General features: G+C 39.9%; 1 protein-coding gene across 1 annotated transcript; it reads left to right on the top strand.

Moving 5' to 3' along the window:
* The first annotated feature begins 305 nt into the window (after positions 1–305).
* On the top strand, positions 306–24315 carry IP6K1 (inositol hexakisphosphate kinase 1). The gene is made up of 6 exons (XM_032210111.1): positions 306–415; positions 9522–9868; positions 14265–14475; positions 15644–15816; positions 16218–16393; positions 18637–24315. Exons 2-6 carry the CDS (start codon positions 9646–9648, stop codon positions 19138–19140), a joined length of 1287 nt encoding a protein of 428 aa, XP_032066002.1. The 5' UTR covers positions 306–415; positions 9522–9645; the 3' UTR covers positions 19141–24315.
* Positions 24316–26683: the final 2368 nt, after the last annotated feature.

Raw genomic sequence — 26683 nt, 5'->3', positions numbered from 1 at the left:
GACAAACGGAATAGCAGCGAAAGGCTTTTATGATTGGTTGGTGAGTCACTCCTCTTTAGCCAATAGGAAATAGCCCCCGCAAAAGGTTGGTTTCGTCACATTTGCGCAGCGTGCGTTGGGAAACCGGAGACGGGGAAGAAGGCGCAGAGAATTTGGAGAAGTGACGGATAAGTCATCCAATAAAAATGAGAACCAATAGAAAGCTTGGAATGCATCAACATGCGATTGGTTTAGCTTCCTCGGAGGTGGACCTTGGGCGCCACGGTTGCTATGACGGCAGAATGCCCACCTTCCCGGCGCCGCCATCTTGTTGTTGATTCGAACTGTAAGGGAGCAGGTGAGGGAAGTCTTGAAGCCGGCCTGGGGGGACCCAGCAGCAGCGCCCCCCGGCCAGGCAGGGGGAAATTTTACGTTGGTGAGTTTCGGGCCCTTGTTCTTCGTAGGAAGCGATCCGGGGCCAAAAGGGAGGGGGCGCCTCTTCCGAATTGGATGTGGGAGGGGATCGGGGAGTGAATGAATTGCTGGTAGGGGAAAAGGTAAGGCCGGTTCCGGTGGGGGATCACGACGGGTCGGATAGCAAAGCCACCAGGTTGAGGGCTGCTGCCGAAGCCCCTGAGAGAGTATAGGTGTCCTCACGACGACGATTCTTCTGGAGCTGCTCAAGGGAAGCCTATGGCACAGGTGTCTCTCTTGAGCAGCTTCCCCCGTTTGGCGCCCTCTAGGAGAGTTTACTGAGCTTCAACTTGAGATCCCATCATCCCCGACCGACGCTATGCGGGTCGCGTGGTCGAAAATAATTCTAGTAGGGAGGGCGCCAGGTGTGTGAGGGGAAGCTATGGTAGAAGCTAAAGAAGTTGTAGCTTTCCGCTCAACCGATTTGCCTCCCCTTGATATGAAGCCTGGCTGTGGGATGTTGGTGACATCTGCAGGATGATAGATGGTTGTGTGTTTGGGTGTGTGTGTGTGGAGAGTGTGCTGAGGCTAGAGAAACTTTTGCTCAGAGGGTACTTGGGATGCCATAAACTTTCTCCCATCCACCAGGAGGACTAGCAAGAGCAGTATTAAGTTTTAAAGTTGTCTAAATTTATTGAGAAATTTGTGTTGGTTTTTGGCAGGAGACTTTTTGGCTTGGAACTTCCATCCCAACAAAACATCTTGCCCCCAATCCAAAACACTATGGGAAATAGCAAAAAGGTTTTCCTTCCATGGGCAGTGAATATTTTATCGTTGTGAAATAATAGAAAATGAAAAAAAAATATAGTTGAATTAGGCTGACTCTTTTTTATATTACAGCTCTCTAGGGGGAACTAGTACTGAACTGTGATGAATTGGACTTCTTGGATTGCCTCTCAGTATTGCAAACTTTTTCCCTCATTTATATGTTAATCCTTTTAACATTATACATATGCTTATCCCTACCGACTTGAAACAAATTTCAAATATTTAGAAAGTGTAGATAATTCTTCATTAAAATAGTTTTGCTTAATGTTAACTTTATTTGCTGCCCATCTCACATCTCAGGGCAACTTTGAGCGGCTTGCAACAAGATAAAACACTTAAAACATTCAGTTAAAAATATAAAAACTGATTGAAATTGCAAAAAATAAAACAAACTAAAAACAAGACTTTGGAGGAGAGAGGTTATGCTTTGTCTATTAATGCATAAGCAACTCCAGCCAACAGCTTCTCCTTCAGGACTCCATGTCAGCTGGCATGGCCAGGTTTTTCTTGATGTCTTCTGTGGCAAGATGTTCCAAAGAGCAGGCGCTGTTGCAGAAAAGGATTTTCTCCTGTATCTCACCAGCTGAAATTCCTTGGTTAATGGCATCTGCAATAGGCCCCCTTTTGCCAGCATGAGAGGGGCAGGCCAATTCCATTGGAGAAAGACAGTTCTGCAGATATCCTAGACCAGGGTTATCAAACTGGCAGTCTGTGAGCTGGATGCGTCACGCATAGGCCACACCCATCCCAACTCCATGAAGGGGAGAAAATGTCGCGATACGTCACGTGACAGCAACATGATGCTGTGAGTTTGACACTTGTGTCCTATACTCATGGCTTAAAAGTCTTTAAAGGTAGTAACAAGCACCTTGAATTGACCCAGAAGCAGATTGGCAGCCAATGCACTTGCATAATAGTGATGTTACATGTGCTACCTTAGGGACCTTCAAAACTGTCCATGCTGGACCAACTCAGGCTTCCAAATACTCTTCAAGGGTAGCCCCATGTAGAACATGTTGCAATAATCCAAGCAAAAGATTAACTGGGCATGAATTACTGAGCGAATGGCCTCATGATCCAGGAAAGGGTACAATTGATGTATCACATGTTGTTATGAAAAGGGTTTCCTAGCCATGACTGCTACCGGCTCTTAGAGCAGGAGTTGCAAATCTATGAAAAGTTAGTATCTTTGTTATGAAGAGCAAATGAGTGCCTGAAATCAGCTAATTATTTTCTTAATAAACAGCACCTGTTAAGATTGCATGTGTGTGTGTGTGTGTTCATGGATGCATTTGATAAATGATCTTGTCAGTCCACTGACAAGAGTCATGTAATTAGCAATGAAATAATATTGATAATTATGATTAATAGATTATTGCTGGAAATAAATTATCATTGCTTAGAATGCTGTTCTTATTAGCATATTGAGATAAATAGGAAATGCCTTTCAGTTTTTGTTTAAAATTCACTTATTACTGCCCTCTAGAATACGTTAGGTTCATAATTTGTTCAAGTATCTAGGCTTAATGATGTGAATGCCTTTCACTTACTTGTGATCTGATAATCCTATGTTTCTCTTGAGATTGAAGAAGTGTTTGAAATTTCAGGCAATACAGCTCTACATGCGGTTAGTATTTGTGATTTGATTCAGTAATCTTGAGAGTATTTTTTGTAGGAATGCGTCTGTGTTATTATTTTCATGATATATTCGGAGGAGTTTCTAATCTCTTTCCTCCTAAATAGTAGGTGCCATTAAGTCGGGTTCAGTTCCTGGTCATCTTGACCTGCTTCCCTTTGATGCAGTCCATCTACCTTATCTGTTTCCTTTTTCTGTTTTCCTTGGCCTTTGCTAACTGCAGTAATGGAACTACAACGAACTACCTTGTCACACAGTAGGATCTCTTTTTAAAACATGCAGTTCCAGAAAGAATTTTTTTTGCATGTTCCTTGCAGGAATATAAAAAATTAGCTTATATTTTCTCCACTGTCTTTAAACTGCCAGGCTTCCCCTTAGCTGGTTTTTATGGGATAAAAATGCAATTAATAATATGACTTGTTTGACCTCAGTTTTATTTTTAAAAGTATTCTCTTAATTACATCTGTTTTTAGCAGCAATCATTGCTTACCAATGGAAATACCTAGATAATCTTTTGCTTGAATGTGGTTGGATAATATTTGGTTGTTTATACTGTTTGGGAAGATCTCATTAATATATAAAATCCATATATTAAAAAAACCCACAAAGTAAAAAGTCATTTCTCTCAAGATGGGGGGGGGGATTTGTGTTTTATAAATGATGCATGAACCTGATTTAATTGACCTTATGTAGGATTGTTTAAAATAGAAACTATTGTGTGTAATAAGTTGTAATATAAAGGAAATGTATTTATATATATTTGTTATATTCAAGTAGTAAAACACATCAAGATTGGCCTTTTTCATCCATCTCAGATTTTAAACTCTTGGAAGCTTCATGGAGCCTGAGAGCATTTCTTAAAAGCAGATCAGTTTGGCTGGCTTTGGAAAACAATGGATGGTTAAGATGGTTCAGTGTTAGATAAATCATATCTTAATTGCCATTTGCTTGTATCACTGCCAATGTAAGTTCTTCACTGTTTGATAAATTCTTCAAGATGAAAAATCAGATGAGATAAATCTTCCTGAAAATGGAACTTGAAGTTGAAATAATTAACATTTATTTAACACTTTCATTTTCTGTGCTTAATTTTAAATTTTGTTTCCTATGCCTGCTTTCATTCCTACAACTTGTCTAATATATTTTCAATTTTTCCCTGTTCACTGTCTAGAATTTTGATTTAAATATGCCAGAAAGAGTCTGAAGCAGTGACAAACTGACAGTGCTTACATAATTGACGTCAGTAGAAATCTAGTCACAGTCTCTGTTCAGATGGAATAATATTCCTATATTTTCTATGTCACGTGTATGGAAACTTGATTTAGTGAAGAACGCAGTGGTTGGTACAGAATTTTGACTAGTAGGTCTTATATTGCTTGCTAGATTAGTTTTAAAAGAAATGTACTGGCAAACTTGTTTACTTCTGACTCAGTCCTAAATGTTAGTAAATTCCTAAACTGTTGGATTCCAATGTCTGAGTGTTTTGGAGTGTTGTTTTTTTTTGTTAACCAAAGTGGGTAAAAAAGAGTTTTCATATAATTTGAATACCACACTAAGTGGTGTGTGTGTGTGCATGTGCAGATTTTATAGGCTAAATGATGCCTTCTAGTGGGAAATTTTTGGTATTGGCATGCCAGTTCTAAAATTATTTTTCCAAAAATGTTTCTAATGTAAATGTTAAAGTGCATTTTATGAACCAAGGCAGGTAAAATTAATCTGTTAGTCTGTGTTGAGATTGCACCTACAGTATTGCTTTTTTCTTTGATCATTCACTGAAAATTTTTTATATAAGAATTTAATTTATATAAGAACATAATATTTGTATTATGATATACAAATTATGTAATGGAAATGTTCAAATGTTTGAGGTAATAAGATTGCCTTGCCATAGTGGCTCTGCATTATTTTTGCTCTTCGTATTCCTATGGAATGTGCTGAAATTTGGTTTTCCAGGCAATGCATAGCATTCTAATTTGGAAAAATATTTGATAGCAAATGAACATGGTATTGAAATTTGGTCTTCCAGGCAATGCATAGCATTCTAATTTGGAAAAATATTTGATAGCAAATGAACATGGTATTATTTCATGTTCATGTCTGGAGAGAGGTTTAGTTTTTCTGTCTGTGACCGCTAACAGAAATTCTGTTAGAAACAGAATTTATACAGTACCATGGAGTACTGTTTTGAGATGCAAAGATTTTCATCATTTTTGGGAATAAAGCTTTCATATTAAAAAAAATGGTAGAGCTTATGTAATTCTTCTGCTGCTTCACATTACTTTAGCAGTATACCATCTAAATAAGATGTTTATAAAAGGTGAATAATACAATACTTTCCTCTGCAAAGACATAACAGGAAGAATAACCTTCATTCCTATTAGGAATGTCAAAACACTAGGATGGCCCTTGGGAAAATGTGAATCATTTGCTCTCATTGGTTTATGCAGTGTTTCCAAAGAATTTCTTTGTAACTTTTCATTAATAGAGTAAGAATACTATGAGGACTTCTGCACATAACTTGCAGCAGTTGGATTAGATTGGAGGAAGTCTATAAAATATTTACTCTTGGCTGGTTCAGGAAGAGTTGATGTAGTGATGTATGGTGTAGCAGACTGAGCAGAAGGAGGAGTTGAGGAACAAGGAAGTCTCAGAAATTAGTTCAAAATTTAGAATTTGACTTCCATAAGCCTTATTTTGATAAGTGCTAGGATAGGTAAATCTGTGGTCTGTCTGATTTTCATTGTTATTTTAGGTACAGCTTTTGTCTCCTAAGATATATTGTTGTTAGTAGTACAAGCAGAAAGCAAGAATGGCTTACTAAAATGCAACAGTTTTGTATTCTGTGGGATATCTGGTCTTTTCATGACAAAGAGGGTAGAAAACAGTGGCACTGTTTCTCCAGCTTCTAAACTGCAAATGGATCTGGTATTCAACAGCTCAAAAGTTCTGGAATAGTATGCAACCCAGCAGTTGCATTTTGTCCTGTCCTGCTTTGCTTTGGTAAGCAAAAGAGTCCCAAGTTACACAGCTATGTTGTCCCACGAATGATCTTAACTGTCTGAATGAAGACTGTTTATGCACTGTGGTTTTGATTATCATATTATTACCATATCACTGACAGTAATTTTAATAAAGATGTCTTACTAATGAAAACGGCTTCTTGTAGCCATCTAATTGTGCATTCATCTCACAATGACGGTGATATAAGTGTAGGCCAAGTTCTGCACTTTATGCAATCAAAAGAACACCATCATCATAACTGTGTTTATACCTCTGTATGCTTTCAATTCCTGAAAGAAAGAATGCTACCAAGCTACGTATGCTCTCTGTTTCCTCAGGATTGTTGGAAATGATGCTATACTACCATTTCATCAGCAGGTTTAGTATTGTTTATCTATACCCTTTTGCCCGATATAGTTTAGGTGATATAGTTTATGTGAAAGTTCTGGCACATTTCTTTCTTGGAAATTACAATCAATTGTCCCCTTGAATTGCTACTTGCAAGATTAAATTAATGTGTTTGCAACTGCCCATAATCATCTATTATATGCAAAAGAATTCCAATAGCTTATATTAAATGTATGCAGGTCATTTTCCTGTTTATAATAAATTCTTTATAATATTGATGTGCTGATTTTGTGGCTTAGAATATGAGTTGTGCAGGAACTGAATAACTTTCAGACCATTTTCTTTGAGTAAGATATTACAGATAAGCAAGGTAATTTATCAGCGTAATATAAAGGGTTGCCCTTTCTTAGTCTAAACTCTCAGAAAGGAATTTTAGATAGATCCAGTTACAGTAGTGAGGAGTGCATTGTTGGGAGACTTGAAAAAATCAATAATCAATCAAATGTTATAAAATTATAACATGGAACCTTATGTGAGAAATGAATTCTGTACTAGGAAATGATAAATTTGGCCAAAAGAAGAAGTGAATTCATTAAGGGTAGAGTAACTGGGCAGAATATTTGAATTGTGGTCTTAATATTTGCACATGAATACCAGTGGCTCCTCCAATTTGATCTTTGCAGTCATGTCATTTATAGTTCTTAGTTATCTTGTTATTGATTAGTTCCCTCTAAATTTTTCCTATTTATTTAATTAAAGCCTTTTGTGCTTTTGAATTTCTGTTTGATTTCTCAAGTTCATAATGCTGTTCCTTCATTTTCCCCCCATTGTTCTTTCTGTGAATAGTAACTGCTATCTTGGTATAGTTTATAAAGCCAACTAGACATTTTTTTGCTACTTCCATTGTCTACAGGATATGGTTTTAAGATTTAGGTGGCAGTGTTGACAGATCTGAGAACACCATCCATTTCCTGGAGACTTACAGGTTTAAGGTTCTTCCAGATAATATTTTTAAAAGGGCTGCTGGTTGGTAATCTGACACAATAACGGTGGAAAAACTGTTGTATTTTGCCATTCTTATTGCTAGAATATGGCATAAGTGGGCTCACTTACATATATTCATTTGAACTTATTCTATGTCTTTCTCCAGAGTGTTCTAGATGTCATTTGTGCTGCTTTATTTTCTGGTATTCTTCAGAGAAACAAGGAATCCCTGAAAATCAGGATACTGAAAGGGGCCATTCATGTGTACTTTTTTCCAAGATTTTTGTTCCAGGAAGTAGCAATAACAGTAGCACTAAAGCCGCACCACAGTGTTTTGCAGCACTCTGAGTAATTTACAAAGTCAGCATATCGCCTCCAACAATCTGTGCCCTCATTTTACTGACCTTAGAAGGATGGAAGATTGAATCAACCTTGAGTTAGTCAGGATTAAACTCCTGGCTTTGGGCAGAGTTAGCTTGCAATGGAGGTAATGACAACCTCTGTTACACTGATTACTGGAGCCTCAACACACACACACACACACACACACACACACTTCGAGCTCCCTCTGAAAATTTTTAGATCCCCCAGGTGCTTGAAATGGATTGGTCAAATTCCTGGAGCACTAAAAAGCTCTAAAACAATCAGAAAGTGATCTGACCCTAGCAAGGGACAGGTATTAATGTCTTCTAATTTCATACTTTATTGCAACTATTCTGAGAAAAAGTAGATGTAATTTGTTACTATCCATGTGTTTTGGCCCCTGAGTATCAGCTCCATTAGGTAGACCAGGGAGAAAAAAAAACTGCACAGAAAGTTTAAAATTGTTCTTTTATCAAGTTAGGCTATAGAATGGAATCTTGCAAGTCTGACTGTGCTTTACTGCCTCTCCTTTTATTCCAGTGAATTACAGTTTGTTTGAGCCACTTCCAAATATTATCGTGCTTCCAAAGAGTCAGGGTGGATTTGATTTAAATCACTAGTAAAAGGCTTGATTTAAATCAACTTGATTTAAATCATAATTTTTAAAGAGCAACTGTCATCTCTGTCCTGCAGATGCTCCTCCTCTGATCTGCTGTTGACTCACCAACAGTCCCATTCACTTTAATGGGTCGGCTGGTGATGCAGCAGTGATACAACAAGATGAGGGACGTGCAGGCAGCAGGTGAGTGAATGCCTGCCAAAAGGCACTGCCATGACGGATCTGAAATGACAGGTACTCTTTAATATTATATTTATAAGCTACTTAAAAGGTTTCACTTTCATTTTTAGTGCTTGCCCTTCCTCCTCACACATAGAGCCTGGTGGTACAGATGCATTTCTCTTCAAACAATCATACAGTTTGTAGTATACACAGATTTGCAAAACAGTGGGATAAAGGAATATTCCTGAACTTTGTTTTATGATTTATCTCATAGTTACTGTGAAATTGTGTGAATGCATCAATGCAGTGCATGTTATCTCAGCTTGCAGAGCTTGGATTCATTGAATGAGTTTACCAAAAATGTAAATATTGCAGAATACACAGCCTCATGCTACATAATTAAGCTCCATTTCATGCTGAATAAACTGAATTATTATCAATTATTAGGCCGTGCACCTGGAGAATTTAGCACATTCTTTGAAGAAATTCTCCTTTCAGTCTAGTTGGAAGGAACAGAGGCAGAACAGAGAAAATAAAAGGAAACATATTTTTGGTATTTTTCCCAAAGCCATAGAACTTAACAAAACTTGTAAAAAAATTATGAATCCAAAGGGTTAGTTGTACAGTTATGCACAGTTGCACTTGATGAAGGTTTTACTGGGAGAAATTAAAAATGCAGCCAAATATACAATGTATAATTTTAATCTGAAAGTGGGGTAAAACAAAAAAACAATGGCAGCTATCATATGCAAATCAGTGAAGCCAGTCTGATTTAGGGATCATTACATTTGATTCTCTCCTTAATTTGGTGAGTGCAGAATTTCATTTTTTAATAGGAATTGAGGTTAGTGAAAGCCAGAGTGCTAGTGAGACTTTTTGTTAAAAAGAAATAATGCATCTTTTTCTGATGTTAGAGATCTATTATTATAAATCACGTCTTCAGTGCCCATAAGCTACAGTGGTGAAAGAATTGCCTAGTTTATATTGGACAAGTCATTGTTAATAAGAGATTAGCTGTATAATAGGATGTACTGTACAATTTAGAACAAATGTGAAATCTTGCCTATTCAGACTCCTTGACATGGGATCAATTCATTAGATGCAATAAGGACAATTGTTACAGCAAAATATAGGGTTTATTACATTGCTTTTGACCAAACTCTGTGGCATCTCTTCTCTATTTTGCAGGCTGTTGGTGCTTAATCATTTATTGGTCTTAACTGAGGGGTGATAATTTTCTCTTTGGGAAACTGCTCCTTCCACCACATGCAGCTCTCCCCATGCCCCAGGTGTGTGACTTGCGCCCTACGCAATGTGTGTTTGTCAAACCATGGAGGTGGGGAAGCATGGCAAGAACGCAACCCACACAGGAAGCCGAGGGGTCCTGTTGGAGCCTTTCATCCATCAGGTGGGCGGCCACAGCAGCATGATGCGCTACGATGACCACACTGTATGCAAACCTCTCATAACCAGGGAACAACGCTTTTATGAATCTTTGCCTCCAGAAATGAAGGAATTCACACCGGAGTATAAAGGTAAGCATTGAAAAAACACCTGAAGATAAAAACAGCAGAATTTGTATTTGATTCATTTAAAAGAATTACCATATATTTATTTCATTGAATTTTTTTCCTTTGGTATAAAACATAAATAAGCATAAAAATTAGTATCAAGCAGCTATTTGCTGATAGTTGTACTAGCACATTATAGCAAAAACATGCATAATTAGTTGAAGTAGTTGAATGTTTCTGCTACAAAATTAAAAAATCAGATAATTACTCAATTTTTGGTTGAAAATTAACTTAATGAAAATCCTTATAATGGGTATAGTGTACCAAATTATTTAAAATGAAACATATAATAAGTTCTGATGAAGATGAATAATAGCTGTATCAAACAACATGTCTACATTTGTATTAGGAAGTAATGATTAACTGGATCTTTTTAACTAGTTTTATGAATAACTGAATTGTGTCATTCTAGTTAAAATCATAATTTTAACAGGCCTGAATACAGTATGTCAGATCTGGGTAGACATAAAATCTTCCTTAAATTTTCAGAACATGTATTAATGCAGTGATGGCGAACCTTTTTTGGCTCTTGTGCCAAAAGCGGGGAGAGGGCAGGGGGATCGTGCAAGGGCGTGCCATACCCATAATGCTATGTGTGTGACCCACCCACCCCGTGCGCATGCAACACCAGCAACACCCCCCCCCCCCCGCTTTGGGCGTGGTCCCCCCCCCCCAGGCTCCAGAGGCTTTCTAGGAGCCTGGGGAGGGTGAAAACAGCCTCTCCTGCCACCCCCCCGCCCCCGGGGATGCCCTCCGGACAAACAGCTGGTTTTTGCCCTCCGGAGCCTTCAAGAAGCTGCCTGAAGGCCACTGAAGGCTCCGGAGGGTGAAAAATGGCCCTACGGTTAAATTGGAAGTTTGAAGCCTCTGGAGAGCGAAAAATGGCCTCAAAAGAAAGCTGAAATCAGCTGGCCAGCTGACAGGGCAGCGCCTTCCGTGCCCTAACAAATGGCTCAGCATGCCACCTGTGGCATATGTGCCATAGGTTCGCCATCATGGCATTAATGTATCACAAATAATTGCTAGTTTCCATTTCTTGAACCAAGTGGGGACCAGAAAAGCTGCTAATCCAATTTATTTAAGTCTTTCAAGAAAAATCATGACTGATAAATTTAAAACAACAAAAATGAAGCTCCATCTCTGGGTATCACTTACAGATATAGATGAGACTTTACAGCTCAAGTGTGAAAGCCTAAAAAGGAATGAATGAAAAAACACACGGACATAAATGTCCCAAAAATGCTTTTTCAAGAGACAACTTGGACTTCCTGGTTTTTCTTTGAAGATGTTTCATTTCCCATCCTCTTGAGAGCCGAAGAATCTTCTTAGATGGGAAGGGAAATGTCTTTAAAGAAAAACCAGAAAGTCCAGTTGCCGCTTGAAAAATAACACCTTTGGGACAACTATGACCTGGCTGACTGAAACTCTCTATAGACACACAGACATAGTGGTGAAATTATTATTTTTTAACTATTGATTTTGTGGGTGTGGCTTGGTGGCAGGGGAAGGATGCTGCAAAATCTCCATTCCCTCCCCACTCTGGGGCCAGCCAGAGGTGGTATTTGCTGGTTCTCCAAACTACTCAAAATTTCCACTATCGGTTCTCCAGAACTTTTCAGAACCTGCTGAATTTCATCCCTGCTTCAGACCTTTCTCTTTCTATAGTGCTCCAGATTTTTTTAAATATTGAACATTACAGCAAATGAGGAAAATAAATGTATCAGAATTCCACATAGCTTTTCCTATTAGAACTGTTGGGAAAATATTTAACAAGGGAAAGGCTTTAATATTACGTTTGGTGTGCAAGTTATGAGTGTGCCAACAAATGGACAGGAATGACTTATGGAAGGCATTATCTGGGCACAAACTCAGTAATTAATAATAGGAGCTGAATCTATGCTAAATATACTGAAATATTTATTGTATCTTTCTTAGAACAGACTCCAAAATACATTTAGTTGCTCTTACAGTGTATCATTAGTATGTAAATTGCAGCCCTATAAAGGCACTTACGCCACTTTAGAATTTGAAAGCTGGTCCTTTAAATATATACTCTCAGCCTCATTTTGTTTACCTCTGTAACAAAAATTTAGTTATACAAATTTATTGTTGCATTAGGTGGATCAGTGGTGGCCAATATTTATTGTAGGCAATGTTTATCTGGGTGGAAAAGCTGGATATAAGTTGGATGAGGATGTTGTCCCATAAATTGATCCCTTCACAAAAAATCAAATTTGATAATAGTTTCTGCCATCTGGCACAAAAGATTTCACTGTTGTGGAATATACAGTTGTTGATTTACATCTGGTCACTAAGTGTCTATTCAAAGCTACAACCTACCAGAAAAGGGGGAGTTACAAGCCAAATCGGAAGTTCTGATTTCCCCATCCCCCACTGTGCTCATGTGACCACTCTTCAGATGCTTGGCAACATGGCTGCGTTTGTGAATGTACTACAGTCAGATGATGGTTTTGCCAAAACCCAGGACTTCTGGATTTGGGTAAAACCGTGCAATAGAGAATAGTGGATCCACTTAACAAATGTTGCATTCATTTTATGACTGTTATTTTCACTTAGCAACTGCTACAACCCCACCCCCATAAAATTGGATCAGTCAGGCTCCATTATGGTCATCACTCGGGTCAGATGCAGAAGACCAGGTCCACATGTGAAAGTTCAGTTTAACTGATTTATTCCTAAAAGTTTATGCACAGCAATCTTCTCGGCTAATGGTCAGCACATGGTTACGGTTAGGCAAGGGTCAATTGCAATCAAGGGGGAAGGCTTAGTTTGTTTATGGTTATGTAATGATTCTAGGCTGATCCTTCTTTCTACTACTCCCCCTGGCTCTGCCAGTCCTTCTCTTAACATTTATAGACTCTATCTATCTATCTATCCATCCATCCATCCATCCATCCATCATCTATCCATCCATCCATCCATCCATCCATCCATCCATCCATCCATCCATCTATCTATCTATCTATCTATCTATCTATCTATCTATCTATCTCTATATCTATATTTATCTATGTCTGTCTGTCTATCTATCTATCTATATCTATCTATCTATCTATCTATCTATCTATCTATCTATCTAATCTATATATATATATATATATATATATATATATATATATATATATGTATGTATCTATGTATATTTATCATCTATCATCTATCTATCTATCTATCTATCTATCTATCTATCTATCTATCTATCTATCTATCTATCTATCTATCTATCATCTATCTATCTATCTTCTCTTCAAGCTAAATTGCCCCATTATGGTACAACAAATGCTTTCTGCAAGGGTAGGCAGAATTTTAGTGTTGGGTTGACTAATTTGATTTGATCCAATTTGACAAATTGGAGTCCAATTCAAAAGATACATGTTTAATAATAAACAATTCTGCAATTTAATTGACAGGCCTCAATGGAAATAATATTTCCAAATCAATTGCCTGTTATCCCAGACTTTCAGATCAGTAGAATAATCTAGGGTAGGGATCCCCAAACTCTTCCTTTACCAGTCCCTTCAAGACATTCCAGATTGTTCATTGATACCCCCCACCCTCAACATGTTTTATTTGTAAATAAATAAACCAACCCTGGGTAACACTGCCTTGTCTCTAGCCACCTCACCGTTAGGACTAAGGACTGATGTGGAGCTCTATAAGAACTCCAATTCTGCAATCTCTCCAACTTTGGGGAACCCAGGTCTGGGGGAACAAGTCAGACATCTTACTGTGATAATTAAACTACAGTCCTACCTCAGTACTAGATTGCTGCAAAACTTGTTGAATTCAGTATGCAACACGTTTTGAAGCAAAAACCTTGTAAGGTAAATTTGCTGGCATTGGCTGCTTTGTGACTTGCTATTACTGTACTTTCAGCCAAAACAAAGGGTCATGTGGTAAGTCACATGGTTTTCTCAGTACTCATTGTTTTTAGTACTCATCACTCCTCCCAGAACAAATTAGCGATGAGCACCATTGTGTGGGGATTAGAAATAGTGATCTATTGCAACTCATTCAGAGATCTACTATTATTTTTTTCAACCCATAGCAGCGTTACATAACCCTCTGAAAAGAGGAAATGCTTAAATATTTATAGAGAATAAATTTTTTTTTAAAAAAATCTAGAAATACATTATGGCACAAGATATTCAAATTGGAGAGATTGCTTCTTGCTCCTCTCTTTTTCTTCTTGGTTAGTTCTACAAATGGATTTATGAGCCTTATTTTCATTCTCCAATCTGCTCTTTGGGAAAATCATTAATAGTTTTATTATTTCTAATCTACTAACTTAAAATCTGATGTGATTTTAAGCATGCTTCATGTGGCTGATTTCTGGCAGGTGTAGTGTCTGTCTGCTTTGAGGGAGACAGTGATGGCTACATTAACCTGGTAGCATATCCATATGTGGAGAGTGAAGCCTTGGAGCAAGATGATATACCAGAGAGGGACCAGCCACGCCGTAAACACTCCCGCAGGAGCCTCAACAAATCAGGCAGTGGTAGTGAGCATAAGGAGGAGAAAGCAGGGCTCACTTCTGAGACCTTGGAAAGGTACTGGATTGTGTTTTGGGGGGTGGTGGTTTCTGGTTGGTTTCTTTTGCTTTTCTTCTAATGAGTAATTAAGAAATTCCTTTTCTTAAGCATTCTCTTGGATTTCTTTTAAAAATCAAAGATCCATGATAAGAGATTGGCACTGGCTTTCTGGCAAGTACCTCCAAATGCCTTAATACTGTGTTTCCCGGAAAATAAGACCCGGTCTTATAATTTTTTGCCACCAAAAAAGGCACTAGGTCTTATTTCTGGGGGATGTCTAATTACTGACTCATCTCGCCCCGCTGACTGCCCTGCCCTGCCCAGCAGGAGCATGCTGCCAGCCTACTTCTGCGGCTGCTTGCTGCCATCCCTGCGTATCACCCCTGGCCTCTGTTTCACCATGAACTGAGAAATGGACTCCAGATTGACGCACGCAGCACTCTCTGGCTTTTGTTTTGCTGTCAGAGGCCTTCTGGAAAGGTCTCTGCAGCCGATAACAGAGCTCAAGCTCGATCCGGAGTTCTGTTATCAGCTGCAGAGGCCTTTCCGGAAAGGCCTCTGATGGCGAAACGGAAGCCAAGGGTGATGCACGCGTCAATCTGGACCTCGTTTCTTGGCTGCAGAGGCCTTTCCAGAAGGCTTCTGATGGCAAAACGAGGCCAGGGAGGCACTGCATGTGTCAGCCTGAAGCCTGTTTCTTAGCTGAAAGCCCTCTGACAGCGAAATGGAGGCTGGGGGTAACGCGGGCAAGTGGTGGCAAGGAGCCGCAGAAGAAGTGGGCCTGCAAGGCAGGGCAGGTGTCGGGGGTATGCAAAGCCTGGTATGTAGGCCAGTTCCACACACACACCCATCCCAACCTTAGCTTAATTTTTACCCACGCCCCACCCTATGTATCCTGGATGGGCGGGTCTTAACTAGGGCTTATTTTGGGGTAGGGCTTATTTTGGGTGCACATGTAAAAATCAAGCTAGGACTTATTTTTGGGATAGGTCGTATTTTCAGGGAAACACAGTACTTACACAAAAAGAATATAATCTTCGGCCAATATGTTGATGGTGTGGCAGAAAATTATGTAGAAAAAAAAAGAATTAAGCTTAGCAACCCAAATGTTATTCTGTGCTGTAACAATTCTTATAAATGATTGCAGAGCTTTTTAATGTCTTGCCATATTATATTGTACCAACAGCATCCAGGACCCAAAGAGCGTCAAGAGCTTCCATTCAGATGTTCCATTTCAGATGCTAGATGGAAATAGTAGTTTTAGTTCTGAGAAGATCAGCTTCAATCCCTGGAGTTTGCGTTGCCACAAGCAACAACTGAGTCTCATGCGCTCAGAGTCTAAGGAACGAAAGCTCTACAGTATCCTCCACATGGCAGAATCTGCCATATTATAGTGTTTTACAACATGATCACTTTTATACAATATCTGTGTGGATTCTAAAAGCAGGGTGTCTGCTTTTGTTCTTCATGTCATGGGTATTGACTATAATGGTGCAAATATGTTCCCTGTGATACTGTTTTCTTCTGGCCATTTCCAGTATGTCACTGATACTCAAATATTAGTTCTGATAGGGAAAATTGACATTCTTCCTATCTCTTGGTGGCAAGTTGTACATACAGTACTCTGTTCCTCCTCTGAATTCTTTGGTCTGTCTGAACATATGCTCAGTGATAGGATGTTCTCTAGAAAGCAAGAGAGAAGCCCTAGTGTTTCAATAGTAACCAACAGAGAGATAAATTCTCCTTGACCAGCATCTCAGAATTTCTTTTGCTGGAGAATGTGGTGCATCATTTCAAATTTCCCTGTGTGCTTGATTTGAAAATGGGGACCAGACAACATGGGGATGATGCCTCCGAGGAAAAGGCTGCTCGGCAGATGAAGAAGTGTGCACAGAGCACCTCATCTACACTAGGAGTCCGAGTTTGTGGAATGCAGGTACTGTATTAATTGCAAGCAAAATGTGGCTGTTGGCCTCTTCCTGTGTATGGAGCATGGGATATTTTGCCAACTTCGGCAGAAACCTGGAATCTCTTCCTTCCCCGCTTTTGAAAAAATGTCTAGCCAGAACAGATTTGGGAAACAGGGCATGCGTGGAAAGGAGAGGATTAAAAAAATATTGTATTAACAAAATACATATCATATTATTTCTCCCTAAACCAATCACATATTTTTAGACTTGTTTGAAAGCATATGAGCAGATACTGCCCCCCCCCCCAAAAAACCTTCAAGCTCTTCTCATCCAAGTTCAGCCTTTCAATTCTTTGTGAGGTAAAGGGCAAACCTAAAGAAGGAAACCACTGAACAATGTTCAGATCTCAGTGGAGGAAAAGAATGACAAATCTTAGGCGAACAAGGAGCCGTGGTGCACAATGGTTAAAATGCAGCATTGCAGGCTAATTCTGCCAATTGCCAGGAGTTCAATCTTGACCAGCTCAAGATAGACTCAGCCTTCCATTCTTCTGAGGTTGGTAAAATGAAGACCCAGATTGTTGGAGGCCATATGTTGACTATGTAAATTGCTTAGGGAGTGCTGTAAATGCTATGAAGTGATATATAAGTCTTAGTGGTATTGCTATTGCTATGTGAATTGTCATGGAATATATCCAGAGGTGGTATGCTGTCAGTTTGCACCGGTTTGAGCAAACCAGTAGTGGTGGTTCAAGGCTCCGCCCACCCACCCTGACATCATCATGGACCTTCTGCGCATGTGCAGGAGGTTGTGCGCGTGCTCGGACATGCTGAGTGCGAGCATAGCAAGCTCATGGGCATGCATGTTCCCGCTACCAAACCGGTAGTGAAGAGAATAGAATACCATTACTAAATATATCCATAAGGCATGATATGATTTATTTCCAAATAAATATAGAACTGTATTTTTAATGGGGTAGAACAAGGTTCCTCAACCCCCAGGCCAGTCTGCAGCCTGCTGGGAATAGGGCTGCACAAGAAGCAGACACGCATGGGAAGCTTCATTTGCACATGTGTGGGATTAGGTTGAGATTATGAATGTATCCCTTCTCCCCATTGCTGCCATGTACTGCCACCGGCACCGCCAATCCTTGCAGCCAAAAGGATTGGGGACCGCTGGAATAGAGGAATTGCAGAATAATGCAGGGTTTGTGAACTTCCTTAGCTAAATGAGCTCAGTCCTCTTGAATTCTGAGCAACAGAGGCGCCCCAACTGATAGAATTCATTTCCCATAAAAGTAATGGGGCTTTCTGGAATAACAGGATTGGCCCAATAAGACAATCCTTATACTGGGCTAGTAGGGTTAGACATCAGGAAACTGCATTGCGTTTTGCCTCTCAGAATGAAAAGATGTCACATGGATCTAGCCTCCTTTTCTAAGCCTGTTCATTCAAAGCACAGGGAATGTGGGTTGGTCAGAGCACTACATCATAGTGATCTCTGGTTTAGAGGATTTGAGACAATTTTTTAGCCAGGTATTTTTTTTTATGCCTTACATGTTGGTGCCCCCTGCTGGATGGTGACAAGGTGGGATAATATCTTCGTTGTAAAAAACTTTTTATTGATTTCACGGCCATACTCTTTCCAATTTCCAAGCTGATGTGAATGGCCTGACTTTAAAAGAAATTGTTCCTTCTGTAACTTTTGTTTGATTAATGGCCTTTGTGGGCTCTTTTACTTAGAAATGAGAACCCCCAGGGCAATTAATTTGAAAAGCATTTAACTACCCAGTCAGCAGTTTTCTCTTTAGATTTTTTTAAAAAAAATTCTAGCAGGGTTTTTACTAATTTCAAGAAAGAGATTGAAGCGGTTTTGTTCCTCTGTGGAAACACTAAAGCTTCTACCCTTATCCAATAACTGCTAGCTTTATGTAGAGGAGACAAACCAATCCGCCTGGAAATACTGTTGAGGTATATTGTGTTTGATTTAGTGCTCTGGGCTTTTTGCGCTACTTAGTCTAATGGAGAGGAATGCCCTTAGTAATAATTTAAATTGGCAGAATAGGGCACTTCCTTTTTTTCTTGTTGTATAAACTATATTTTGAAGGATTGATCCAATGCTTGTTTCCACTTGCCAGTCCTCATGAATGCTGCCATCTCAAAATACAAACATTTCCTTGACAGGGGCTAGAATATAATAATGGATCAGTAACCATCCTAAATTGAGGTTATGTTTCTAAACTAATGCATGCTTTCTCCTTGTGTTGTAGGTCTATCAATTGAATTCAGGGCACTATTTGTGCAGGAACAAATATTATGGCAGAGGTCTTTCCATTGAGGGTTTTCGCAGTGCCCTTTGCCAGTACCTGCACAATGGCATAGAGCTACGAAAGGACCTTTTTGATCCCATCCTCAGCAAATTGCAGAGTCTAAAGGCTGTATTGGAGAGGCAAGCCTCTTATCGGTTCTATTCCAGCTCCTTGCTCATTATTTATGATGGGAAGGATAACCGATGTGAGACATACCTGGAACGCAAAGCAGAGATGCGCCTAAAACAAGTGGACCTCTCCCTTGCTGAATTACAAGATGTTGGCAGCACAGAATCCGTCTCCTTCCAGCCCAAGGTGGATGTACGTATGATTGACTTCGCACACAGCACATTCAAAGGCTTTCGGGATGACCCCACTGTACATGATGGCCCTGATATGGGATATGTGTTTGGACTAGAGAGCCTTATCAACATAATAGGACAGATGAGGGATGAGAATCAGTAGCCTTGGGCTGGACTCTTCAATTTTCTCTCCCAAGGATAGGAAGAGACAGGAGGACCACTATTGGTACAGAGAAAGTGGACTCTTCTTCTTTGAAAATACAATTTGTTTCAATGTATTTGGCAAAGGACTTGATATCCTGGATGATCCTGGCAAAATGGTTTTCAGTTTTCACTATTCAGCCTGAACTCCTTGTGGGAGAAATCAATTCATGGCCCCAACACTGGGCATTTTGTCTGGGGCTTGCTGTTTGTTGTGTATAGCCCTTCGTGTATTCCCATTGTCTTTCGGAAATGTGGAAACTGCCCCCCCCTCCCCAGAAAAAGATGAGTGAGTGTAGATGTTGGGATTCCAATATTCCACTTCCTTTCAACTTTCCAGTGAGGCACAATGGTTTGAACTTCTCTTTTTCTGTTCAAAATGGGCATTCACATTCAAGCTTTGGGGGTTGATCAATGCACACGATTTACACAGGCCCTACTCTGTTGTTTTTTGCCTTCTGAGCAGATGTGAAATACTCTTCTAGAGGGAACATATAACATTTCATTTATCTTCCCCAACCTGGTCATTACCAGATCATCCCAACTGGGGAAATAAATGACCAAAGGGAAACCAGTGCAATGCTTTAATGATTTTGCTTTGCATCATTTTGATGAAGCTTCCATACTTCCCCAATTTCCTGCAGTTGACTGAAATGATTAATTCCATGAGTACCTAATCAGATGTCCACAACAGTGGTCTTGATGTCTGTCTTCACAGGACACTAAGGTGGCTAAAAATTCTTAAAATACTTCCTGGGATTAATGATGTTTTATCAGGTATGAATTCTTTCCTCTGGTAGTCCCAGTAGCCTCTTCTCCAGCCTCAATCATACCTAAACCCTGTGATGCTGAATGGTCCTTTCCCTTTCCTTTCCTTTCCTGTCATTCCCTTTCAACAGCCTTCCCTGCCAAAATGATACTTTCCACACAGCTTCCATCCACAGTAGTGAAGCACTCAAGAGGCAGTTGATGAAAAGTTGACTGTTTTGTTTTGGAAACGTGTTCCCATTGTGGATGGAAGAACCTGTTTGGCTTTGAAAGATGGCCTTCTGGTAAAGAGTGCTACCACCTGTGCTTGTCTTCACCTCAGGGAGCTGGTGTTTGCTGGCCTTATTCCTACAGTTAGTAAATAGTTGAATGCAACTAAACCACATTTTGGGGTTCTGTCAAATGGAGTGACATGCCAATCATTTGTAAAGTTAAACTTGACAGCATTCTGAATAGAAAGTCACAGTAGAAAATTTGCAGCTCTTGCAAGCAAAAACAGCACCAAGAAGTGTTTTATGGACCATGGAGAATGGTTGCTGTGGTTAAGGCTAGGCCTAGCAGAGATAAATGCACTACTAGACCTCTTGGAAAATGCACTTTGTGGGAAGGGATTTGCTACCATGGGGGACTGATGTCATGTCATTAATATTGAGGACAGTTATCTTACGACTCTATTGTGGATGTCCTTAAGAAGAACTAGTATTGGACTAAAACTCCTTGTGTAGAATCTGTGCCTCTCTTTGGATGTTTATGGCCTTTATAGATATACCCGCAAGCATTTTGGGGATTTTTTTTTCAATCAAAGAACTTCTGGTTGAACTTTTTAGAGTGCCAATATGGACCTGCAGAAGCAAATTTTGCTGAGGCCATTTGAAAGGCAGGTGAGACAGTCATCTTGGTGCATTGACCAATTCAGTACTAATCTTAGGTCTTGCTTTTTTTCACAAGGCAAATATATTTATGCTAGGAAGAAAGTAATAAAATTCTTCCAGCATTACTCTTTGATTCCTGGATCTTTTAAAAAAAAGTATTCTGTTACTTCTTGACATTTTGAGATTGTGGCATCATATCTGTGTTCTATTTTAGCTAAACAGTACCTTTAAAACATCTGTAAAAGTTTGAACGGTAGAAGGGAATTTTTATCCCTTCAGCTATTATCAACAAAACTCTATCTAGAAAGTCACTCTGCAGAGTTTACTTCCTGTCTAATGATTGCCTCGTTTTGAAACAAACGTGTATAAAATACTTTTGAACCATTCAGATTTTTAAACTGCAAGTTCTAGAGCTTGTAAATAGCTTTTTCCCTTGTTCCAGGTTTTCATAAGACTAATAATTCATTTTGCTTAATACAGAAGTAAAAAATAGTAAGAATATGTTTTTGTCAGTATTTTAGCATTGTGGTTTGCTTTCAAATAGTGTAACTGCAAAGCACAGTTTTGTTCTACAGCAATAAGCTTTCCAGATTCAAATCTTTAATTTCAAGATAAGCAAAAGGACTGCTATTGTTTTGGGTGAGTATCTTGTATGTTTGAAGATTTTTTTACTGCTAAAGCAACCAATCTCAGAAATTACAGAAAGGGTTAGTTTATCAGCTTGGGTGTTTATTAAAACACATGCCCTTAATTTATCTTTTGCAGAGCTTATGTATGGGTGTGTACATATGCTTCTGGGCAGTTTATCAGCCCTAAAATAACTGGGAGAGCACTGGCAAAACTGTAAGGAAACATTTGTAGGAATTATTAGGAAAAGATCCAGATTGTCAGAACAGGTGAATTCACACAGCTTTCATTATAAATATTAAATTTAAGGCACCTCTTCAGCAGCCTGGCATTTGCTTTGAATTGAAATAATGTCCGTAGAGTGATAGGGCCTTCTAAAAGGAGCCAAAAGATATACAAACAAATCCAAAGCTAGAAAATTAAATATTTGCCTGCATCAACTTTCCTCCATATGCCTTGAGGAATGTAGTAGCTAATTCAAAAGTGCACATTTCAAATGAAAGGGGGGATATACTAGGTCTCTGGCAAACCCTTCTGGGGCTATACTGTGAAATGGTGTATGGAGCTCTTACATGTAACTGCCAAGTATATGTTCCCATTGATACTGTTTTACATAAGAGCTGTGGAACTTTGTCCAAGGAAGAATATATCCCATGGTGAGTAGACCAGAGATGCTTGAATGGGCATCCATTGTCCCTTCCTTCCTTAAAACAAATGGGATTCAAACTACATAAAAACAAAGTTCTCCTCCTAGGTTTTTTCTACAACATGAGTTTTGTTCTTTAGTGTTAATAAGCTAATATAATCAGTAAAGCAGAATGCAACATTCAGAGTTGCAGCCTGGCCTTTTTTTTTTGACCATAGAGGCCATATTGATGGTAATCTGCCACTTCTCTGTAGGTTCTACCTCATGACAGAAGAGAAAATAACACAAAATAGTAATCAGGATTTTCATGCTATTTAGGGGTGTTGTGACTGAACTGGAAAGCTCTATTGCAGGTGTTGTGTAGATATCTCAGATAATTTGCAGAAATAAAAACTAAACTCTGTGTGACATTTAGTTGGCTTTAAAGTTGACATAAAGCAACGACCTTTTCTTCCTGTAGTTAAACCTGGGATATTGATATTTCCCTTGTATTTTCTAACTCTTCAGAAAACAGGAGTCTGCTCAATATAATATTAAAATGCACAGAGGGTCCATGAAAGTTTGAACCTACTTGGTAAAGGGGATGCTGATCAGGAGAGCTGTATTCAATAAAGCCATTTTGCATGCATTATATACATTCAAGTCCTCTTTTGAGGACTCCTGTAAATAAACTTTTCAATCTGTTCCTTCTGGAACAGCAGAGCCTGTTTATTGCCCTTTACGGTTTGCTGATACTTACGTCCAATAGTGATGGCTTTTATAGCAGGATTTTGCACGTACTGTGTAGTTGCCTTCATATAGATGATGAATCAGCTTTTCAGCCTTCCGGAATACATAGCCAGCTCTCTCTCTCTCTAGCAATACATAGGCACTGTTGGCATACATAGGCACGGTTCTCTTATCTTACTAATAAAGGCCAAATGACAGTTCACCGTTCAATTTATTTTATACGGATGGCAGTTATTGCCATGGAAGTGTCTCTTTCTTTCCTCAGCTAAGGTTGCTACTCACTGTGCTTTTTATCCATTTTTGATCTTGTTAAGTTAGATTGTGCTCTTTCAGTTAGAACAGGTGCGCTTCACTGACACCTTTTGTAGCCTGGAACTGCTGCATGATCTTTTTGAAAGATTGGTTCAGATGTTTCCATTTGAGTAACAAGAGAGTTGATTGTGTAGAATCTTCAGTCTGTGATTCCAAAGAAGAGCTCTGTGTCAAGGAGGACATGTTGCATTAGAATTTGACACTCTTAACCCTATCTGTTTTTGCACCTTAAGAAAGTTGAAAGGAGAAAACCTTTCCAAGTTTCCCCACTAAAAGCTGGGAGAGACTGAATGCTTGTTTCGATTTCTGTAGCCTTATCCTTTCTGCAGCTACGTTTCCATGGGCATCCTATCCTTCCACAGAGGACCAAATCATAAACTGAATCCGAGTCCAGTTGCCTACCTGCTTGCTCACAGATTGAATCTGTTGGTGTGCTTTAAGTGGCCAAAAAGAAGCTCCCACTGGGGGGGGAGGCACTTTAGCTAGCTAGCTAAGATCTACTTTGGGAGCCACACCAGCAGCTTGCTGCAAGACCAGTACATCTTGACAATGCAACACATTCTGTGGCTTTGAGGATATAACACGGAGGTACAATCTGTGGGCGTGAGTTGCCAGTGCAAAGGACCCTGCTTTATTGCTTGCTGGGAAAGAGTCTCAACAGACAGTTTACCTTTCAAGCTTAAAATGAGAGGCAAGCTTTGTTGCTTTCAGGCTTTTTTTTTTTAACTTTGAGGGGAGGGGGAGAAAGGCTCTAGGCTTATGTATTTTCCTTGTTTTACAGTAAGTCTGGAAAGAGTCATTCATCAGGTTCCGGCTTTGGTTGTATTTGTACTATTACTGCATGCTTATCTCAGGAGCAAACTATTGTGTTTTTTTATACTTTGAAAAGTATAGGTGCAGAATGGTCTCTATGAGAACTGCTTTGAAAGGGAGGAAATGTTACCTACTGTGAGAGCAAGGAGCAGAACTGCACCCTAGGGAGCGGCTCCCACTGAGCACCCTTTCGACTTGCTTGGGAGGGAGGCTGATCATACTACAGATTTCTAGTATATTTTCCATAGTCTATTTCAGTGCTTTTGGGCATGAGAAATAACAGTATATTACTCCATTCACTGCACCTTTAGCTCTCCTGTTGTGTATAAAGTTCTACGTGTATATAAATAAAATGTGGACATTTATTGAGTGGCTTTTGTTGTATGGCTATTTCATGTCATCAAGCGTAATAAACATAATCACGTCAAGGGTACACACACACACTATCTACTATGTTAAAATGAACGTATTGCTCTGCAGAAAATGGATTGAGAAAGGTTTGGAATCACTGCCTGGGAGCCACCTGAGATGATAACACCCTAAGAAACCGTAGGCAGCTCTTACTGTTGTTCAGAATGTACTTTTCTTTTGTACTTTGTGACAGAGTGACTTCTACGCCCCAGCAATAGCTCTTTCTAACAAAAATTGCTCAAAGGGTGCTCACTTCACATGGTCCCTTGGAGAACATACTTAGAAATGATTCTTCTTCAAAGCTGTTTAATAAAAATATGCAACTCGAAATCTAGTTACCAGAATATAACATTTTTAAAATGGGTTCTAGGACAATTTCAAAAACAAAACATTGAATTCAATTTTCAACATACAAGCTTTAATTACAATTTATTGAACAGTCCTGTCTATAATTGTATAGCGTTTTGAATTCAGAAAGGAAAAGGCATGGGCACAGGTGCTGCCTCTGTCTTCACTTCCTTAACAAAAGCGGCCTCTTCCTCTAGGGCCCCAGGTTGCTGCCTGATCCCCAGGAAAGTATATATTTGAATTAAGAAAGCACCAATAGGTTACACAAAGTACTTTGAAGCAGGTGTAAGCATGCTGCCTCTATCACCTTGCGTGGCTCCTGAGTGAATCCAGGAAAAGGCCCAGTTCTTTAAGGGAGTGTGGACAGATGCAAGGTGTGCGTACCATTTTGGTTTTAGATCTCAGGTTGCACATTCTCAATTCTGGCCTGACCTTGAAGTTTCGTTGTCCCCTCCTTTGTCTGGTAGAGATGTGGGAGCACTTCAGGGGGCTCCCTTTGCTTGCTCGGTGTCCAGCATGATCCCTCATACCTCTTTGGCTCCACCAGGATCACCTAATCCTAGGGATGTCTTAAACACTTGAACACATTCGCTGTTTAAGTCACTCCTTTGCAAGGCCAGAGCTACAGCTGATTTGGAGTTACCTGCCTGGGTTGCTCCTACCCAAACTCCTACAGCTCAGACCCAGCTGGCCAAGAAAGGTATCCTATTCTCTCAGCCCCAACCAGACGAGGAGGAGATACCTGCCCCACAGTTATTTTCCAAAGTAGTTAAAAATTAGTGGGCCCGTATAGGGGCATTCTCCAACCCAGGGGTACTGACCGCCGATTCTATAACATGGATCAAGCATTCACTAACATCCTTCAGGTTCTAACTTTGATGCACCAGTGGCAGCCCTGGCTACATCTTTCACCCTAGCGGTGGGGGATATCAAACCTGAGGACAGGAAGGCAGAGCTCACCCTCCTCAAAAACTTTCAGGCGGCTGCCTGGGCAATTAAAGCTGCCTTGGCTGCCTCGTTCTTCAATAGAACATCCTTGTTTTGGCTACAACAGGTTCAAGAATGAATCTCCCCCCCCCCCCAGGACGCACACCTCCAGCAGGACTTTAATAAACTTCTGGCTGCCACCCAGTTCTCAGTGGATGCCACCCTCACAGCGGTGAAGTTCTCTTCCCGGGCCCTGTCATCATCAGTTGCCATCAGACATCTGTTCTGGTTGCACAATTGGCAGGCGGACACTAAGTCCAAGAGGAGATTAGTGGCTGCACCTTATTCTGGGGGATCCTTATTTGGAGAATTTCTCGACCCAATATTGGCTGAGAACAAAGATAAAAAGAAAGTTCTCCCCACATCTGCCACCAAGCACGCAGAACAATGGCGGGCACATTATCGCAGACTGGCCTACAGACCTACAGACCACGAGACACCATCTCATAGGTACTATCAACCTTGCCTGGATAGACAGGTGAATAGGGGGTTTAACAGTGACAGACAGATGTTTCAGTGTTAGTGGCCCACGCTTAGGACATTAACTCTGGTACGTCCCACTCCTGAGCCGTCCTGCTGTATCCATGGAGAACATACGTTGCCTTATCTGAATGTTGATTCTCATGGAACAGCAGGACAGCTCAGGTTTCCTTCCCCCAAATACTTGCAGATGACTGTTAACTTAGTGGGAGAGGGGAGAGGGCTTCCTTGTTTGTCTTCCCTTATTTGTTTCAGATCCTGGAAGCTACACCCTTGTTAAACTGGGCCAAGGGAAAGGAGAGTTATAGGCGTGGCTTCTGAATTATTGATTCAGTCTCTCGACCAGTCAGGCCATGAAAATACCCCACTCCTGAGCCATCCTGCTGTTCCATGAGAATCAACGTTAAGGTAAGACATTAAGGTTCTCTAAAAAGAACATGACAGCAGATTTACAAAGTCGCACAAGACTTTGGAAATGCTGTCCTTTGGACAGACAAAACCAAACTGGAGAT

Source organism: Thamnophis elegans, chromosome 2, assembly GCF_009769535.1.
Source record: "Thamnophis elegans isolate rThaEle1 chromosome 2, rThaEle1.pri, whole genome shotgun sequence".
Taxonomy (NCBI): domain Eukaryota; kingdom Metazoa; phylum Chordata; class Lepidosauria; order Squamata; family Colubridae; genus Thamnophis; species Thamnophis elegans.
This window is presented reverse-complemented; position numbering and strand designations above follow the sequence as displayed.

What these genes read in the sequence shown, in the direction of transcription:
- IP6K1 (XM_032210111.1), top strand. Translation starts at nt 9,646, where the DNA reads ATGTGTGTTTGTCAAACCATGGAGGTGGGGAAGCATGGCAAGAACGCA. An exon ending in ATTCACACCGGAGTATAAAG is followed by an intron (nt 9,869 to 14,264) that starts GTAAGCATTGAA and finishes GATTTCTGGCAG; the next exon opens with GTGTAGTGTCTGTCTGCTTT. An exon ending in ACTTCTGAGACCTTGGAAAG is followed by an intron (nt 14,476 to 15,643) that starts GTACTGGATTGT and finishes TTGTACCAACAG; the next exon opens with CATCCAGGACCCAAAGAGCG.